The sequence below is a fragment of the Phaseolus vulgaris genome, chromosome 4, assembly GCF_000499845.2.
Source record: "Phaseolus vulgaris cultivar G19833 chromosome 4, P. vulgaris v2.0, whole genome shotgun sequence".
NCBI lineage: Eukaryota > Viridiplantae > Streptophyta > Magnoliopsida > Fabales > Fabaceae > Phaseolus > Phaseolus vulgaris.
In genome coordinates, this window is record NC_023756.2 from 13,545,006 (window position 1) to 13,558,203 (window position 13,198).

General features: G+C 33.6%; 1 protein-coding gene across 1 annotated transcript; it reads left to right on the top strand.

Moving 5' to 3' along the window:
• The first annotated feature begins 5,185 nt into the window (after window positions 1–5,185).
• Window positions 5,186–10,652, top strand: LOC137837322 (glucan endo-1,3-beta-glucosidase 3-like). The gene is made up of 4 exons (XM_068646301.1): window positions 5,186–5,533; window positions 7,934–9,187; window positions 10,051–10,078; window positions 10,279–10,652. Exons 1-4 carry the CDS (start codon window positions 5,479–5,481, stop codon window positions 10,427–10,429), a joined length of 1,488 nt encoding a protein of 495 aa, XP_068502402.1. The 5' UTR covers window positions 5,186–5,478; the 3' UTR covers window positions 10,430–10,652.
• Window positions 10,653–13,198: the final 2,546 nt, after the last annotated feature.

Genomic DNA, 13,198 nt, shown 5'->3' on the forward strand with positions numbered 1-13,198 from the left:
AAGGCGTGCACCATCATGGCCTCATCAATGGGTTTCAATCTCACCACTTGGACCCCAAACCTGTTCAGGTAGTCCTTCATGGACTCCCCCTGGTATTGTTTGACGTCAAAAACGTCATAAGAAACCCGGGTGAGGGCCTTGTTAACAAGGTACTGCTCCCTGAACAGTGTTGCGAATTGGTCAAAGGTGGTGATGTGCCCGTCAGGAAGGCTAACAAACCATTCCAACGCCGCACCTGACAACGTGCTCATAAGCAACTTGCAGTAAACAGCGTTAGATCCTCCTGTAAACATCATTTGGGTGTGGAACGCCGTGAGATGGGCCTCTGGGTCCTCTACTCCTGTGAAGGAGACTTTTGGGCCTAGAGACGTTGTTGGTAACGCCGTATTCATGATCACTTGTGAGAACGGAATGGGACGTGCCCTAAGCGGTACAGGTGGGGCATGTTCGTTTGCTGCGCGCTCCCCTACTTGTTGCAAATCCCTGCGCAGTTCTTCATTGGCTCTGCGTAGTTCTGCGTTGTTTGCTCGTAATGCTGCTACTTCTGCTTGGAGGGCACGCATCGTGTCCAAGATTTACTACGTGGTAACGTGTCCACTCCAAGAGGCACAATTCCTGCGGATCTAGCGGTTCCTTGCCTCATACTCCTCATATTGTAGGTAAAGATTCCTAACGTGATTGCGAGTGGGACCTTTCTTTAGCGGACCCCACGGTGGGCGCCAAATGTTCTTGCCGGTTGACTCGCTCTGCTGGTTGACTCCAACAGCTGCTTTGACCCTTCGATCTTGCTTGACAATCGTACCTTCTTGATTAAGAAACCTCTCACCTGCAAAGACAAAGGGGCGCCCTAGCAGCCGTTTGCACTCCGACGCTCAAGTTAGTATTAGGGCAAAGAAACACCAAGTGTATAGAATAGCTTCAGCATACCTTGCTAGGGTTCTTAACACCCTTTATATAGGCTGAAACTAGGGTTTACCTTTGTGTTATTACCCTTATCTAGGGTTCCTTGGAAAATGTCCCTGTGCAATAATCTTAGCGTATCTGGCACATGGAACCTTCCTCAACTGGAGTGCAATAAATAACAGAGTGGCCGCTTGGGTACCAATTTGTGCACCTATTCTCTGACGCCATCTTCTTCGTGGGTGCCCTAAGTATTCACGTGCCATGCATGCAGCTTCCCTGGAACCCTAACCCTAATGGGCTTTAACGCCTCCCAGGATTATTAATACGTGTCGCGCCTTCATGCGCTATGCACATCACGTGCATGATCCCTCGTGACTTAGGCTTCCCCCACATCTCATGTCTTTAACGGTTAACTTATCATAACTCTAGGGCCCACCTTACGTGGCCCTTTACGACATTCAGATGACCGATGTCCGATCTTCTCCTTCTACTGGCGAGGTCCGAGATTGATCTCCAACATCGGGGCTTAGGATACCAATATCAAAGACTAACCAATCCCCTGGTAGGTGCGTTTGGGACCCACCTCACGTGGCCCCCTTCCATTGCTAAGCATCGGTGCGCGATGTCTGAGGTTAGTCTCTGGGTCGATGATCGAGAACTGGTCGGGACAGTTAGGGAGGAACATGATATTCCTAATTGGATTCTAGATGACTTTGGTCGTTTCACTCTTAAATCGGCTAAGAATTTTTTTTTTTGAACGAGGAGTTCCTTGTGGTTGGGGTAAATTCATTCGGTCTTCATATATTTCCACCTTCCAAAACTTTAGTACTCTGGAATGTTTTTCATAGGCGGCTTCCTACAAATCAACATATTAAGAATAAAAGTTTACAAATATGTTCTATGTGTACACTTTGTGAAAAACACGAGAAATCTATTCAACATTTATTTTTTTGAATGTTCTAATGCTTTGCATATTTAGAGTTGGGTTCGACAGATTTTTCTTACTTCTCATTTCTCCAATAAGGATGATCTTCTTTCTTTTATTAAGAGTGATGATAGTCCTTTGGTTAAATTGATTAAGTTGGTTGTGATAACTTTTTCTATTTGTATGATATGACGTATGAAGAATTATGCTAGATTTCAGGATAAGATTGATGTTTCTAGGGCTATTTCAGTAATTAAAGATTTAACTTGTCTAGTGGGAAATTCGTCTAAAGCTTCAATGAATATGTTGGATTTCAATGTGATTAAGCTTTTTGGTATTAATATTTGTACTGGTAAAGTTATTTGTCCTCTTCCTGTTATATGGGAGTTCCCTTCACCAGGCTAGGTTAAAATTAACACTAATGGACAACTAGGGGATATCTTGGTCTTGCTACTTGTGGAGGTATTTTCCATGGGAGTATGAGAGAGTTTATTGGAGCTTTCTCTGCGTTTCTTGAAGTTCATACTACTATGGTTGCTAAGTTTTATGGAGTTATACATGCTATGGAGGGAGCTCAAAAGATGGGGCTTACTAATGTATGGCTTGAATGTGATTCTGCCTTGGTTTGTGTTGCATTTAGTGCTAGGACTAACATTTCGTGGATGCTTCGTAATCGATGAAATACTTGTTTTAATTAGTGTGGGAAAATCAGGTTTAGGGTTACTCTTATTTTTCCTGAAGGGAATGTGTGTGCTGATAAGTTGACTAATTTATTATTTATTCATAGAGAATAATTTCATTGGTATAATAGGTTTACATCTAGTCTGTTCTTAGAATTCTTTATGAATAAGTATAATTTACCTATGTATCGTTTTTGTTAACATATGAGTTTTGGTCTAATCCTTTTATAATTTTTTTTGTATTTTCTTTCTTTTTTTAATAATACTTTTTCATGTGATAGATGATTGTTGTAACTTGATGTGTGAACCTAGCTGAGATGTCAAGTCGTATAGTGATGTCTAACATGAAAGTTTTAATAAAAAAAATTAAAATTTATGGTAGTTAATATTTTATATAAAAATTTATTTACATTAATCTCTTTATACATCATCTGATCCATTAAAATATTGTTGATACTTACTTTATTTTGTTAAGTATTAATTTTTTTATTATAATACTAAAGTGTGATTCAATTTTATTGTTTTTTTTTTTACCTTTTTATTTTTAAAGAAAAATTTTATGTTTTTAAAAATTAAATTTAATGATAGTTAATGTTTTATATAAAACTTTATTTACATTAATATCTTTATACACTATTTGTTAAAATATTATTGATATTTATTTTATTTTTTTAAATATTAAACTTTTTTTATTAAAATATTAAAATTTATTCAGTTTTATTAATTTTTTTACATTTTATTGTTTAAGAAATAATATTAATAATCACAATCAAACAAATATATCCAAATAAAAAAAATATAAAAGTGATCAGTCCTAATTCATTCTATAACAAAATAAATTATTAATTTCAATCTATATATAACTTTAACTACTCACTCTCTCCTGTCTTGTTGCACTTTTAGCGGATGACTAACCTGATTTGTCACCCTCTACTTGGATAACAAATTTATTAGTGTAACTTTTTTTCTTAAAAATATTTATTTTGAAAAAAAATAATATTGAACATTAAATACGTATTTAATAACATGATGAGGCAGGCAAAGATCCAATGAGAGAATAGAGCAGGTGTATTAGAACAGCAGCATTCACATTTCACACACATAACACCTCTTTCATTCACATACCAACACTAAATCAAACATTTCCATAATTAAAGCCTGAGTTTCTTGTCGTCTCTGCAGTACTAACTAATATCACTCTCATCCTTGGATCCCTCTCACACACATAATGTGTATTTTCTAATATCAAGTTTTAAATATATTTTTCAAAACAGTTTTGTATTATTTTTAAAATTTAAAATATTGTTTAGATACTTATTAATGTATGTACAGATAATTTAATGTATAAATTCTACAATTAAAAATGATGTTGGTAGACTATATAATCAATACTTCATTATATTCTTTTTTTGTACAAGTCTTTTATCAATTTGAACAATGTCTAAAATCTTAAATGCACTTCTATCATTTTTTTTTCATAATATATTAAAAATTAATGCGAGACCAAAATATCTAAATTAAATTTGCATCTTAACATATTAATCTTAATCATTATCTGAGGAGTACTTAATCATTATCTAAATTTAGTATTTCTCTTAACATATTAATCTTAATCATTATCTGAGGAGTACTTAATAAAAAAATAAAAGGTTTTCCTATAAAAGAAATAAAAAAATATTAAAAAAAATCCATCAAAACATATTACATATTTCAATAACAAAAATTTACTTTCAGTTACTTAAGGAATACACTTATTAACAGCCTTATCATGAAATAGAAGTTTTTTTTTTTTTTTTTTTTTTTTTTTCTGAAATAAACTAAATTAAAAGAAAAAAAATCAGATTTTATCTGTTTGTTTAGGTTCATAGAAATCGTGCCCCACTAGTTTTACATGCAAAGCCTTTTCCTGTCAGAAATTTGGATGTAACAATTTTGTACAGTTTTTTTTATATTTTTATAAAATAATATATAAAAAAATTTAAAAATTAAATATATTCAATTAATAATAAAGATCATTAATTTTTTTTATGATGTAACGTACAAATATTATTAATAATTATCTACTTTGAATTTATGAGTAATATTAAAAAAAATCATAATTATAATACTCTCACAAAATTATATATTTTATATTTTACTGTAAACTCAAGAGTGAGTCTATGTAAAACATATAGTCTTTTAAAATACAAATTAAACATCTAAAAAATATAAGTATAAAAATATTTTATTTTTACAAAAACAGAATCACAAGTAAAACTCTAATATTTTTGCAACTGTACCTATATTGTTTTTCTATACATAGTACAATTATAATAGATCACAATATAAATAAAACAGAGTGAACTATTAAAATAAAATTTCAATTTAAAAAATGTATATAAAAGAAATGTTGATATATTAAGTTTATAATTATTTAAAATTAATCTTAATTTTTGTTTTTAATTTTATTTAAAATAAAATTATAAATAATTATAATAATTTAATATAAAATAAAGAACAAATAAGCTTAGAGTTCAAAAAATGATTCCAAAAGACACATATTTTAGTGAATGAATTATTCCTATAAATAATAATAAAATCCTTTTTATATGATACACTACATTCCTGGTTAGAGTTTGCCAACTTTTAATATTATTTTTTTCATGAACTCTTTTTAAGAACACATTGGTTGCTAAGACCCATACAAAATCCAAGTTTCCTCATCAAAGCTTTGACCACGACAAGCCTCTTCCTCTACCTCACATCACACCTCAAATCAACATCTTCTTCTTCTTTCTCACCACTTTCTCTCTCTCACCTCTTCCAACCATCTTAAAGCTGCAATCTTTCTTTGTTTTTTCCTCTTCTACTTCATCCTTCCAACTTTTCTACTTCATTTACATTGTTCTCCATTCTGCAATCACACCACACTACAACAAGAACCACTCTCTTTCTGTTTATAGCACAGTGGCTTTTCCTAAGCAAGCTTTGATGGCTCTTCTCATCATTTTTCACCTGCTTGCAATATTTGTACCTGCTTTGGGAGGTAAGTTTTTCTCTTTTCTTCCTTCTTTGTTTCCTTTAAAGTTATTTTCAGTTTCCATTTCCATGTTCCTTTGGGTATTCCTCCACCTTTGTCCAACTATTTGAATATTCTTCAATGGTTTTTTAATATATCTAATGATTTTTAAGTAATATTCTCTGACTTCTCTCTCTTTCTCTGTGTGTGTGTATATTTATATATATGTGCATTATATGGGCATTATGCTTTCATCAGTGTACTCATTTTACTTATGAAAGTTGTGTTTTTTTTTCTACCATGCTTAGGATTCTCCATGTGGGGTTACATTTCTCTCCCTCTGTTATAGGTGGTGAATGTAAAACCTTCTTGAGGAATATTAGCAACTCATTCTGTAACACAAGCCATTATGAACACTCTTAACTCTGAAATTCACATGAGTCACATTAAATGAGTGGGTCCCATTTTACTTTTGATGGGTGTAATTTACAGATTAGTGAAATGACATAGATTTCAATCTATAGAAGAACCAAAAGGAAGAGAGAGTGTGTTTTAAAAAAGGGAGTGTTCTTTTTCAGCAGTTCTGCTTCTCTTGTGGTTATTCTAATCATAATTTTTTAGCTTTACTGTTTATTAAGGCTTAACCTTGTTGCATGTAACATGAAAATGACAATGCTGAAATAGAAAGATTGGGAATTATATTTTTTCTTTGTGTAGAATCTACTCTCTGTCCTTCCTGTCTTTTAGTGGGATTTTGGGAATAATGTCATTGCGTCCCAACTCATCACACAGTTCTTTTGTAGGTGCAGTTGGCCACATTTTAGTGAAAAAAAATAATGTCATGGACTTATATACCCTTAGGGAGAAATGGTAGTAGTATTTATGTGAATAGAACTCAATATTTGTTTCAACTTATTTGAAAAAGTAACTATTTTGAACATGTTTGATCCACTTTCCAGGCCCCTGTCTGATTCTTTTTATTTTTAGAGAACAAAAAGGTTATTCAAACAGACCCTCTTATTTGCTTTAAATTTTTCAGAAAACTTTTGAAAAATAAGTGATCATTTCTCTACAATTAAGCTAAATAAAGCATGCTAGAATTAACATTTAGCTCTAGTTTCCATAAGAGTTGATAATCAAAGTACACCATGGATCATTCTAACCTCTGCATTTAATCTGAAAAATGTAAATTAACATTCATTTTGTTCTTAAGATTTCTTCTTTATGTTCTTGCAGTATTTTGGCTGTAAGATAAACTGTGGAAGGATTTAATTCTTCACTGTTCTTTTCTAGCTGTCTTACTTGTGGGGCTGAAAATTATAGCTAAATGTATAGCTGGCTGTCTTCACAAGTAGACAGGTAAATTGGCCTGGATTCTAAAACAATTGAATAATTCCCCATATTCTTAAAAAATGTACACTTCATGGATTGTAATATTTTTATATTTGTGGCACACATTATCCCTCTGGTCAGCTGATTGTGTCACTGATTACCAACAAAAAAACTAGCCTGAAAGTGGTTGTTTGAGATTTCCTTTTTATTACTTTTTGGTATAAAGCTATTTTACAACAAGGTTATGCTCTGTGGCTGGAATATTCTTGTTGCACCAAACAACAAATTAAATACTGGCAATGCACATTGAAAACCTAGAGTTATGGATCAGTTGCCTAATTTACTTGCAGTTAAAAATTGCTGCCATGTGAGCATAGTTTATATCTTAGCAATCCATGGAATAGCATTAGGGACTAGTAGCATAGTAGTACTATTAAATTATCAAATTGGTTATATCAATAGGGAGATCTGTTATGTTTTTGACATATCTATGAATTTGTTTCAATGTGAATGTGTTCTTAAAAGTGATTTTCTTTCATTGTTAGTCTTTGCTAACAAGGCTATTAATTGAATTTTTCGTTTTTATATAATTTTCTTTCTGCAGGGAAGGTGCCGAGTATAATGAGCAATTTGTGTATGTTTTTTAATATTGCAAGTAAACAAACTATTATGGGAGGAAAAACTATCTCTTAGCACACCCACACCACACTGCTTATTCTCCCACTAATTCTTTTTTTTGTTTGTTTCTGAAGGTTGTTTTTCGGCTTTGGCATCCGTATGTTAAAAGTTAAATGAAAATCTAACTGCATTTTCTTGATTTGCTATAAATTTTAATTAATGATTTATATGACCAACTGGCCATGTAAGAGCTACGTGTTTGAAATCATGGAAGACCAAGAAAAGGAATCATTTTACATCTTTAGATTTGCTGTAACATGGACAAGTGCATTTTCTCTTTCTGTTTCATTTGGGTGGTGCTGCATTTGCATTACTTATTATAAATTCAATTCATTGTTTTATTTCATCATTATCATGTGGTAACTTTGACTCACTGCTCTGAAAATGAAAGGCTTCATTTGTTGTTGTTCTCTGCAGATGCTTTTATTGGTGTCAACATTGGTACAGATGTGACTAACATGCCAAGTCCAACAGAGGTTGTGACCCTTCTTAAGGCTCAAGGTATTCAACATGTTAGACTATATGATGCTGACAGAGCCATGCTTCGTGCACTTGCCAACACAGGAATCCGTGTAATTGTTTCTGTTCCCAATGACCAGCTTCTCGGCATTGGTCAGTCCAATGCCACCGCCGCCAATTGGGTTGCACGCAATGTCATTGCTCATGTCCCTGCTACCAACATTACTGCCATAGCAGTTGGTTCTGAAGTCCTAACATCACTCACCAATGCAGCTCCTGTCCTAGTCTCAGCACTAAAATTCCTTCAAGCTGCTCTAGTTGCAGCCAATCTTGATCAGCAAATCAAAGTCTCCACTCCACACTCTTCTTCTGTCATGGTTAACTCTTTCCCACCTTCTCAGGCATTTTTTAATAAATCTTGGGATCCTGTCATGGTTCCCTTGCTCAAATTTTTGCAATCAACAGGTTCATATCTTATGCTCAATGTGTACCCTTATTATGATTTCATGAAACCCGGTGCTGTAATCCCTCTAGACTATGCTTTGTTCCGGCCCTTGCCTCCAAATAAAGAAGCTATTGATTCCAACACCCTTCTGCATTATACTAATGTCTTTGATGCAGTTGTTGATGCTGCTTATTTTGCAATGTCATATTTGAACTTTACCAACATCCCTATTTTAGTTACCGAGTCAGGATGGCCCTCCAAAGGAGATTCGTCCGAGCCAGATGCAACTATTGATAATGCTAGCACTTACAATAGTAACTTGATCAGGCACGTCCTTAACAATAGTGGAACTCCTAAGCAACCTGGTATTGCAATTAGCAGTTATATTTATGAGCTTTATAATGAAGACTTGAGAACAGGTCCAGTGTCTGAGAATAACTGGGGGCTGTTTTATGCTAATGGAGCTCCAGTGTATACCTTGCACTTGACTAATGCTGGTACTGTATTTGCAAATGACACAACAAACCAAACCTTTTGTGTTGCCAAGAGTAATGCAGATACTAAGTTGCTTCAGGCTGCACTTGATTGGGCTTGTGGACCGGGGAAGGTGGATTGTTCGTCATTGCTGCAGGGTCAACCGTGTTATGATCCAAATAATGTAGCTGCACATGCTACATATGCTATCAATGCTTATTATCAGCAGATGGCTAAATCTGCTGGGACCTGTGATTTCAAAGGAGTTGCCTCTGTCACCACTACAAATCCAAGTAAGGAGTCTTTACATTTAACTTATAACTCATATCTACATTGTGGGATAGAAAAGTATCAATACATTTATTGAAGGGACTACATCACAAGTGTAGACATAGTTAGAAGTACTTATTCTGGCTTCTGGAAAAAGCTGTGTTTTTCCAGTATAGAAACTCTCGATAGCACTTATAGCTTACACTTGGTACCCTTGCATATGTAACACAACATAACTAGATTTAATGAATGATGGAGGTACAAGCAATTTAAATTTTGATAAACTTCTGTTATGATTAGTACCCAAGTATTTGGGAAACCAACCCTCAGTCTAACTATTAAGAGAGGAGAATCAAACACTTATATACTCTACTAAACATCTCATACTACTTGATTTGAGACCTACACACCACGTAATATCCAAGTTCCTATAGTATTATTTGGGGGAAAGTATTTTATGCAAGATGTGTAAGATTGTAAAATTCAAATATCATTAGATTGTCTCAAAACCATCTTTGAAATTATAGATGCCATGATATGTCCATTTTCTGTGTCTTTTTATTTTCTTGAAAAGATATTAAGTGTGTTTGGCTACCAATAGTCACTAGCATTAAGAAATTCTAGTAGTGGTTACTTTAATTCTAGTTACTTAAACGTACGTGATAGCATTCTTTTACCTCATTTGGTACAAAATCTCTTAAAGTTGTCAATACTTTTTTACCATTTTACTTACTGCTATTTTTGCAGCTTTTCCCTTTGTTGACCATTTCCATTTGGCTCATATCTGTTCTGTTACACATAAGAAAAAACCCGGCATGCACAAATCTCATTTTTAAGTCGTTATACATTTTAACATAACTGATTTATTTTATTTTCATCGTCACAGGTCATGGTTCCTGTATATTTCCTGGAAGGTATAATTTCAAACTCATGTAGATATCTATATACCTGATATAACTTCATTTGTTGATTGTATGTACCAGTTGCCTACTCTTTTGCCTGACACATTAGTGGTCCCTTTTTTTTCAGTTTCCAGTTCTCATTTCTTCACAAAAAGCTGAAAATTTAATGTTGCATATTCTTATCACTTTTTTGTGTCTATATTTATTGATAGTTATGGAAAAAATGGTAGCAGCATAAATGGCACAGAACTGGCTCCATCTACCAATTCAACAAATTCAGGGTGCTTATCACAGTATTACAATGGTGGATCTTTAACAAGCTCTCTGATTCTTACTTTAATTTTGAGTGTAGCTGTCTTGTAAAACTAGGCACATTAACCTGTTCAGCATTTGAGTCTTCTTAATGGTGACACTCTTCAACTACCATCTATAAGATTGCTGCATACCCAATTTTGTGTTCCTCATGAAGAGAATTTAAAGGGTGATGAGGTTGGTCAAAATGTATATTGGCAATTGTAACGTGAGTTTTTTATTCATTTTTTGTACAAACGAACCACAATAATTTATTTAAACCGTTATGGAATTACCTGGTTAGGAGTATTTTTTTTTAATAATGAATATTTTAAAACTTGGATCGATTAGGTATAATAGTAAAACAGATAATTATACACATGTGTGTCTGTGTCTATATATATATATATATATATTAAATTATTTATTTATATACGAACTAGTAATTAGTTTGGTTTTGTTAAAGGTTGAATTGCATATCATTCTTCACTCACTTTCTTGCCTCTACTCAAAAGAACCGTGTGAACAGTATGGATGTTACACATTTCTTTCACGATGGTGTTTCTTCATAAGGAAATGTGAAAAACATGATGAATTTTGCTATTTCAGGTAGTTCTAACCTATAAGCAACGTGTGTAATTTTTTCCAAAATTTGAAATGGCCCATAGTACCTATCAGCCAATTTGTGGAATGCTGCATAGGCATTAATGTTGTCTGTGAGGTTGGATCTTTAAGTGCATCCAATCCCCAACTGCAAAGTCCTTTTTCTTTTTCTTTTGTCAGTATAATGCTTCATCCTTACTTGTGCTTTTTGCTAATTCTTCTGCAGCAGCCATAGCAATCTCTTCTTTGTATTTCACTATACAGTGCACTGCTTGCACAATAGAAACAAGAAGGGGAGAACTAATGGTTGGTGCATGACGCACATAATGCTTCAAGCGGGGTCATTTCAGTTGTTGCATGGAACTTGGTGTTGTACCAGTAGTCTGCATAACTCAAATAATCCACCCACTTTGTAGGCTTATCTCCAGTACTGCATCTTAGATAACCCTCCACAGTTCTGTTTAAGGTTTTCAATTCTCTATCTGTTTGAGGGTGAAAAGCAGTGGATCTAAACAACTCTACCCCATGGAGCTTAAACAAGTCATTCATGAATATAGGATCTCTATTAGTGATTATCTGATAATTCATTAAGGAACTTGCCACATTAGTTGCTCTTATAGGATGACTTAAGGCTAAGAAATGAGCATATTTCACCAATTTGTCAAATGACTGCCATGATAACTGTTTAAGAATTTCTTCTTTCACCCTCATAATTTATTCCTAGACCCCATAATTCTGTAATTCCCAAAAATACCCTTATGAATCTATGTTCTTTTTTCAATTTTGGATTGTGGAATTCGAAAACTTTCTGGATTACAGAATTTGAAATATAACACTTGTGATTTTGTGCATTCCATATTGCACAATCTAGAATACAAAACTTGTGTTTTGTATTACACAATTCAAAATACAAATTTTATATTTTGGATTGCATAATCCATAATACAAATTTTATATTCTGGATTACGCAATCCAAAATACAAAATTTTGTATTTCGGATTGTGCACCTGTATTCTAGATCATGAAGCTTGAACACATGGCTGGGAGGAAAAAAGTTCCAATGGGAGGCCTTATGAGTACGAGAGTGAAGACGAAGGTGAAAATGATAATTTCACCATCCCCATGGAGGTGCAGGATGAAACCAAGTAGATAATCTCATACCCAGCAAATGATCTCATTACAAAAGCATTTGCGTTTTGACGATAACAAAGTGATAAAATTGTAGGCCTAAAACAAGAAGGGGGGGTGAATTGTTTTTCACAAACTTTGAAGGTATGGAGAAAGCCAACGAAGATTCAAAGCCCAAGGAATGAAAATGCTCAAGTTACAAAACTGTTTTAGTTGATTTCCAAAAAATCAACCCGGTTATTTTTGCGATTCAATTGGTTGATTTTATCACCAATTTATAAAATCAACTTAAAACAAATATAATTGAGATTAAGGAAAGAGAGAATCACAGAAACAAATTTATACTGGTTCACTCTTACACCAAGAGCTACATCAAGTCCCCAGAAATCACTGAGTATTTCACTATGTAATCAACCACAGATTATAATCACACACACACCAAAGAAGTGATCTTGAACCCTTCAAGAACACACACTTTCTTTGGCACTACAACACACCACAAATCAGAACACCCTCTAACTTTGTGAAACACAATTCTTTACATAAATACAGATCAAAAGAGAATAAAGAAAGATTAGACCTGATACAGATTGAATCACAAAAGATTACACTACAATCCTATTCCACTCTTAGCAAGTTCAAACAAAGCTTGATGTAAATCTTGGAGAAATCTCTGATTATTACTACCAGGAGTGTTAAACAACCTATTTAAACTTCAAAAGGTAGTAAACAACATTTAATGAAGGAGCCAAAACAATTTTGAATCAATTAAAACATATTTACCAAACTTAACAGATTCTGTTAGAGATTTAAAAAAAAATCGGTTGAATTGTCGAAACAACCGATTGAATTGGCTTGACAACAAAGTCAACCAATTTAAGCTTTGTCAAACTTGTTTAAAAAACACTAAGTGTCAAAAAACCGATTGGAACGATAAAACAACTGGTTGTTTTTCCACTTCTTTGTAAAACACTTTTTTTTTCAAAAGGATTTGATTTAAACCAACTTTGAATCCTAACTAAGAGTGAATTTACAATTCAAACTATTCAGAACACACACACACAAGCTACATCAAGTCTTCAAGAAATCCATAGAGATTTGGATGTTGGG